At 43.2% G+C, this 7862-nt stretch overlaps 1 protein-coding gene across 1 annotated transcript; it reads left to right on the plus strand.

The window, feature by feature from the left end:
* The first annotated feature begins 591 nt into the window (after positions 1–591).
* marcksa (myristoylated alanine-rich protein kinase C substrate a) lies at positions 592–3814 on the plus strand. The gene is made up of 2 exons (XM_008398524.2): positions 592–1018; positions 1991–3814. The coding sequence occupies exons 1-2, from the start codon at positions 923–925 to the stop codon at positions 2678–2680; spliced, it is 786 nt and encodes a 261-aa protein (XP_008396746.1). The 5' UTR covers positions 592–922; the 3' UTR covers positions 2681–3814.
* Positions 3815–7862: the final 4048 nt, after the last annotated feature.

Below are 7862 nucleotides of genomic sequence, written 5' to 3' on the forward strand. Positions count from 1 at the left end.
CTGTCTGGACACAGGATCAATAGAACCAGTTTAAAAGCTAAATGAATGGTTATATGCCAGACATGGAAAACTGGGATTCCTTGATGTTCAGGATTTAGGTCTCATGGCATCTCAAGGTGTCAACATTGCAGCCAGTGAAATGAGGGAAGTACAGCTTTATTTTGTAGCAATTCAAGAGCTACYCAGCTTTTATCGCTTCGCAAAAAAWTTTGTCAGCACAGAAACTTTTTGTCATAGTACCCCCAAGAACTTAAAACTAATTTCACCCCTGATTTCATGTGAATAGAAATCTAACAACTTTAAACCTTTCATGGATTTATTATTATTATTATTATTATTATTATTATTATTATTATTATTATTATTATTATTATTATTGTTGTTGTTGTTGTTGTTGTTGTTGCCGTTGCCTTTTATATGTTTTAGAAAAGAAATATGTTTACAGTAGAAACAAATGGACTGGAGCAAAGCGGAGACCTTTTGTTCACGCCTTTCTCACAAACCCCGCCCCGTCATTTACATGGGCGCTGTGATTGGCTGACTCAGAGTACGGTGCCGTCATCGCTCGGGGCGCCCATTCAACTCTGCAATTGGGCGTTGGGCTGTGCATCTTATTAACAACAAGGGACATTTCTCCATTTTGCAGACCGTCTACAGCGAGACGGCCACCAATCTAGGATTTTATTGCTTCGCCTCCCTCAGCCAGCTTTCCCCTGCTGCACTGAAAACCCTCTCCACTCTCTCTGGACTCTGCTCATCATTTTTCCTCGAAACTTTTTTTTTCCCTCTGCAAAGAAAGGGACGGACAGAAAGACAGAGGGGGACCGAGAGCATTTGAACAAAGAAGCCTGTGGGTCTTTGTTCGGGGTTATCTTTCTTTTTTTTCTGGATCGATTTGGGTTTCTTTGTTGGAGGATAAAACATGGGAGCGCAACTGTCTAAAGCGCCTGGAAACGCTGAAACTGTGGCTGAAAAGGCCGGGGAGGCTGCAGCTTCACCCAACAAGACCAACGGACAGGTAAACCAGGTTTTAACAGGCGTCTGGGTAGAAGCTGCTGGTTGCGGAGGGAGGGGGATGGATGCGCAATCTGTTTGTAAATGTGGAGAAACTGATAGAAAAGGCCACTTTTTCGGAGAGATTGCGCTTTGCGTGCAACAGTTTGATATAATCAATGTTCAGATGTGTCTGAGTCAGATTAAAATAGCTCTAATAACCAAAAAAAAATTATGGTTTGAAGGCAGCCCCGGATGGATCATGTTGGAAAGTGAATGAAAAGATGTGAATTAAACATGAACTGGTCGTTTCTGCTGTTGGGGGCGGAGGGTTGACTCTGGAGCAGACCGAGCTGATTTCATGGAGAATGAAGATGTTGGTCAGTGGAAGTCGGCTCAGATGCAGGGAGAGCCAACAAAAGCAGTGCGCGCTCGGAGCACCACGCCTTTTGTTGCAGATGCTCGGCTGGAAAGCGGAGATGGCAGCCTGTTATCACCCCGGAGGAGGGGCGGAAAGGCGGGGGTCGAGCGCCTCGCAGAGGAGGCGGAGGGTGCTGCAGGCGCTCCCGAGCCATCCACATTCTATTTGTTTACTGTTGGTGATTAATACATTATCAGGGCATTGGCGCGTACAATAATAATAATAATAATTATTATTATTATATTTGGCTGTGCCCCTCTGAAGCTTTCACTAACCATCTGAAATATTTACTGGCCACCCGTATGGACATTTCCTGCGGACGCTTCTTCCAGTGATCTGCTGGGTTAATGAGCATCTACTGCTTTACTGGACGCTTCAATCTAAGCGGAAAAAGAGGAAATATGCTGCCTTTTCTGTCTCACTTCCACATAAGTAGCGACCTGCTCCTAAAAGCAGAACAAATGTGTGTTCGAGTGGCTTTTGTTTGTGCTGATCTGATGGAGTTTGCTGCCCCCTTGTGTCCGCTGGTGGCACTGTCCGCCACTGACCCCCCCTCTCTCTGTTCCTCCTTCACAGGAAAACGGGCACGTGAAAGCAAACGGAGATGCCTCTCCCGCTGCAGCTGAGAACGGCAAGGAGGAGGTGCAGGTGAACGGCAGCGCGGCGGCCGAGGAGAGCTCCAAAGAGGACGGGGAGAAGGCTGAGGCCGCCCCGGCCGAGAAGGACGCCGGAGGCGAGGAGAAAGTAGAAGCAGCGTCTCCAGCGCCCGCCGACGGAGAAGCCGCAGCCAAGCCGGAGGATGGAGCGACACCTTCCACCAGCAACGAGACCCCCAAGAAGAAGAAGAAGAAGTTCTCCTTCAAGAAGTCTTTTAAACTCAGCGGCTTTTCCTTCAAGAAGACCAAGAAGGAGACCGGCGAAGGGGCTGAGACCCAGGAGGCAGCAGCCGAGTCGGTAGCACCTGCCAAGGAGGCCGGGCCTGAGGGCAAGGAGGAGACGGCGGACGCCCCCGAGGAAGCCAAGCCGGTGGAGGGAGAGGCGACCCCAGCTGCAGAGCAGGTCAAGGAGGACGTAGAGAAGAAGCCCGAGGAGGAGGCGACGGCGGCGGCGACAGAACCGGAGAAACCTACCGAGGAGGCTGCAGCCCCGGAGGAGCCCAAGGCAGAGGAGAAAGCGGCCGAGACCCCTGCAGTGGCAGAGGAGGAGGCCACACAGGAGGCGGCCTCAGCAGAGACCCCGGCCGCTGCCCCCGAGGCTTCAGAGTAACAACGGAAGAAAATCCCAAACCAAGATAATCAAAGAACATTCCCTGTCCGAGCGACGCCACCTGCTGGCTGTGGAGAACTGCAACCAGGGAGATTTTAAAGCTTTCTTAAGATTTCATTTTTGGTTCCCACTATCCCTCTTTCCCTCCCCCCCCATACAAAACCCATCTCAGTCTGATACAACCCGGAGGTGGGTGGCTTCAGCCCAGCTGATCCACGCTCTGCCATATATTTTTACATCAGTATTACCTTTTTATTTGGTTTGTTTCTTATTTTTATACAAAATGTAAACAAAAATAGTAACGRACTCGTCCAGGGTGTGATGGAGATGTGGGAGTGGAGTTGTAAACGAAGCGTGGGGCTTGGGGGCCTGGGAATATGTGCCACTGACTATTATACAATGAGTAGCTTTTAAGAAAGAAAACCGAGGGCAACTTTTAGAAACTGCGCTCGGTTTGGAACACTAAGACTTTGTTTTTTACCAGATTCCCGACCCCAGAGGTAGTTAGGGCCTGATATAAACCCATAGGAAGCTGTCCACTCCTCATTAGCTGTACCAGTCAGATTCAGTAGAGATATGAGTTGTATAGGCTTTATTGTTAATTGTTGGTATAAAAGAAACCCATGTAAGTATGTATAGGCAGGGTGTTTTTAACTGTGATTATTGTACAAAAGAAATCTTGATCTCAAAAAGCACATAAAGGTTTGCAGCTCTCTTTTTTTTCAACCTCCTCATTTTTGTAAGATACCTACACACACACACACACACACACACTTACACACTCCAATCTCTTTTCAAGCAGTTGTGAACTGAAAACCAAGCTGTGATGAGTGGTAACCGTTTCTATACTGTGGTATGTTCTCCTGCAGCAGACAGTTCTTTTTTCTGGTCGCCTTTCCACTTCAATTTTTCAACCTTATCAGATGCAATGTTTGTGTAGCATCTCGTCTTTCTTATCTACTTCCTTTTTTCTCTCTCTCTCTCTTTTGTAAATACTGGAGAAGCTTCGATTTGACTTAGAGATGGAATGTAACTTTTGTCTACGAAACAGTTGCTATTAAAACCCTCCTGCTTAAGGTGTTCTAATTTTCTGTGAGCACACTAAAAGCAACAATAAATGTGAAGAAAAAGTGAGCTGGATCTCTGGTTATTGAAACGCGACACTTTGCTGCTTTCTGCTTTATTAAGGGAACAAACATTTTAGTTTTGACCACACCAAGAAAAACAAAAATAGAGGAATCAAGAAGTAGACTAAAGATGAAGTTCACACTACATATTTATTGAGAAGAGCAGCAAACACAAGACTGACTCTAGAATAAATACCTAGTATTCATCCATGCAACATTTTGTTCTGTTGTATCCATAAACTTCCATTTATTTTGTCAGAATTTATGGTAACACTTTATTTGAAGGGGGGTGAATAAGGCTGACATGACACTGTCATAAACATGACATAACACCTGTCATGAACATGAATAAGCCTTCATGAATATTTATGGCTGTCATCATAAAGCGTCATTCGGTAAATTATGACATTTATAATTGACCTCCACATAGTGGTGCATGAACTACGTGGAGTGTCCAAAGTATGGTATRAGGGCTATTTGCAATCCCTGGACGTATTTTTCTACGGCCCCCAACTGCAATTCAATAATGGGACAAATCTGGCCCAACCAGCGATGGTGGTTGACAGAAATGGTAGTTATTAAATTACAATGAATTTATGACACAAAACAAGTTAGACACAACAGAAATTTGTCAACTTTATTAACCAGCACCTTAGCATTCTTTAATTCAAATCTGTCCAGATTTTTCCAGTGACTTTTACTCTATTAAACTCGACAAATTTTGCTGTTTTTTYCCCCCAAAACATCATGGCAAAGCATTACCTGCAGCTACCGATTAATCAATGTGAGTTGATCTTAAATAGGTCTTAAATTTTGTCTCATATGTAGTTGTTTTTTCCCGTGAGACTTTTCAAGTAATGGATAAAAAAAGGTACATTCTGCACATTTTTCAGTTAACCTACTAAAGCTTATTGCATACAACAAGCAATACAGAAGAAAATGCAAATACATTATTCAATTCATTTAAAAAAAGAGAAAACACATTTTCTAACCTAAAATGCAATATCAATTAGCAATTCTTAGCGTTAGCAACCTTTAGTGAATGCTTGATCATTTGTAGTGAAGGATACATCTGCAGCTACAAAAACACTTCTAACATCTACATGTGAACAACTCAGTCATTTCTGCTTGACTTAACATCAACATAGTGTAGAGATGAACTGGTGACTATTTTTTTTAAAGTAACCGATTAATAATTAGATAGCAAAAGATGCTTGACAGGAGAAAAACTGCCAGTTGGGGAGTTGAACATTTATAGAGGTTTTTCATTTTAATGTATTTAGTTTGTATATTTTGGCTCAAATTGTACAAAATATATACAATTGTAGGTTGTTTGTTCAGCAAATGGCATGTTTTAGATCACGGGTCACCAACTCCAGTCCTCAAGGGCTACCATCCTGCAACTTTTAGATTCACCTCTGCTCCAAAATGTCTGAATTTCCTCACCAGCATTCATTCCTCTCTGCAATAGGTTGTAAATGAGCAGTTTATTTGATCCAGGTGTGTTTGAGCAGACGCATCTAAAAGTTGCAGGACGGAGGCCCTCAAGGACTGGAGTTGGTGACCCCTGTTTTAGAGTCTTTATTCTCCAGTTAAGCAATGAATAAGTTGTTGATGATTATTTCAATTATAGATTCATCATGATAAATCCGATTCAGCCCTACAAAACAGGCAAAACTCCTTTGCCGGTTTAAGCTCAATATTAATCTACACACTGTTCATCTACAAAAAGTTTAACTACATTTCATTAAACATGCCATTTATTGTYGAGCAAGTATAACAAAGTAGACATGTATTTTGTTAAAAATGTCAGTTTTTGGTCCATTATACTCTTGGCTTGATGATTCTGGCCAATGTGCCAAAACATCCAACATTCTGTGAGCAACCAGGAGTTATTTATTGGCAGTAAATCCATCTGGGGAGATAATGGAGGTGATGGAGAGATGAATGGAGCTCCACCAGGACAGTACTGACAGGAAACTTCTTGGAGGCTGCAGGAAATCTGAACACGTGTTCACCTTCCAGGAAGATGGCGACACTAAGCCACAGCTACAATGGAGTGGTTTGCATCAAAACGTATCAATGTGTTAAAACAGCCCCGTCCAATTCAGTGGAGAGCTTAAAGTGGTTTTTACAAATGTAAAAAATTAAAAAAAAAACCAGAGGAAAGGGGGAACATGTCCATCTCTAGATGTTTAAAGCTAGTAGAGAGGAGCGACGGGTAGTTTCTACACCACACTGACTAACTTAGGCTGAAAACAAATGAATGCCACAAATCTGATNATACAGAGGCTGGCATGTTGGTCAACTTCCTGCAGCAAGTCAAAGCAGATAATCATCTCTAAAAGTCTGGAACCTCCTGTTTTGAGTCTAAAAATTAGCTTTCTGTTGTAGGCATAACATATGGGGGAACTGGCTAAATGTTGCAAGAAATGCAGAAGAGAACATGTGACACTTTAGAGATAACACCTCAGCCACATACATATTGGTGGTGCCTTAACCCAGCATGTGGGTTGCTTACAAATGTCACCATGGGCCTATAAAAGAGCTAACGTGTGTATGAGGAACCTACACACACGTTTCCTCACAAGACATTAACAAGATGGCGGTGATGGTGATTGTGGYGATGGTGCTCATGTGATGGAGTGATGGAGACGCTCTGTCCGTCTCCGTCCATGTGTCCTTAGGAAACACACTTCACTCATCTTGCCTGCTGGGGGTCAGAGGGCCTRGTGGCGCCCGTGTGTGACAGCCTCACTTCTCTCAGATAGGGCAGTTGTGGCTACGATCCAGTAGCTTGTGCATGAATGGGTGAATGACTGAATGTAGTGTGAAGCCCTTTGGTGTACTCTGGATTTCATAAAGCTCTACTTAAGTACAATCTATGTACCATTTACCATAACCCCACATTAAACCAAATAACCAGGAGAAAATTCCTAAAATCTGAGCCAGATCAAACTGTACTGTACAGGTAGRAGTAAGTCTAAGGGAGTTTTCACACCAGGATAGTGCAGAAGTCTTGGTCTGATGAGGAATGCCCATAAATTGTCTAGTTCACTTTTACACTTCATGAGTCAAACAGGATCAAACTAGCTAAAAGCTGCCAAGTGAGAGCATCAAGCAAGCCAATKACATATTCAGCCTGTTGTTCTGTCTGCATGTGATGAATGCAGCCGTTCCAAAGGTGAAAGCGAGAAACTAGGACATGTTCCTGTGGTTACATAGAAGCCCAGAGTGCTAGTGTCAMGATTTTAAAGGTTTCAGATCACAAATACATGACTGTAGGCAGGCAGAGACGTCACTCTCTSCTTTTGGTTCATTTCCTCACTTTGGTCCTTTTTCATTTCCCACTGTAAGTGAGCAACAGCGCCGTTCACAAGCAAACAGACCCCTGGGTTTTCATGGAGAACCTTCGTCAGTCCAAAGTTCAGATAAACATCCATAACTGCCCAAACAATACAAACTCTGGTTCACTGAAASCTYAACAAACATCCCCAACTCATAATGCCACAACTTGTGGTGTCCCTTGTATACTCATTACTGATGAGGGTATGTAGGTTATTAAATCCAAACCATTCCTCCTRGGTGCTTCCCATGGCAAGCAACRTTTTTGTTTGTAAGTGAAGATAATTTTGTCACAAGACTTGTAACCTTGAACATCTTATTTGAGTCTTCTGAATTTCTTCTTGCTTTGCTACTTTATAGAAAACAGATAGTGACGATGAATCTTTTTCATGTTCCTTACATGTGTATTCTGCCCAAAGACTTGGTATTAGTGCAACTGGGTTTGATCACAGACTAATTGTACAAGGACTTGGATTTCATGTTGTTATGGATTTACRATTGTGTGTCTTTCTTCTGTCTCTTTTATCTGCTCACATGCACCCTGCTGCACCCTCACATTACCATAACATATCAGACTGGYGACAGTCACAGTAAACAAAAACTGATGAAGCAGGCCAACACCCTGAAGAGATGCTGCAGAATGAGGAGGAGATATAAGCAGAACTTTCTCTACAATCTTTGCTTCACTTGGTGTGACCCTTGAGGTGAGC

This window comes from Poecilia reticulata, linkage group LG21 (genome assembly GCF_000633615.1).
Source record: "Poecilia reticulata strain Guanapo linkage group LG21, Guppy_female_1.0+MT, whole genome shotgun sequence".
Classification (NCBI taxonomy): domain Eukaryota; kingdom Metazoa; phylum Chordata; class Actinopteri; order Cyprinodontiformes; family Poeciliidae; genus Poecilia; species Poecilia reticulata.

What these genes read in the sequence shown, in the direction of transcription:
- marcksa (XM_008398524.2), top strand. Translation starts at nt 923, where the DNA reads ATGGGAGCGCAACTGTCTAAAGCGCCTGGAAACGCTGAAACTGTGGCT. An exon ending in CCAACAAGACCAACGGACAG is followed by an intron (nt 1,019 to 1,990) that starts GTAAACCAGGTT and finishes CCTCCTTCACAG; the next exon opens with GAAAACGGGCACGTGAAAGC.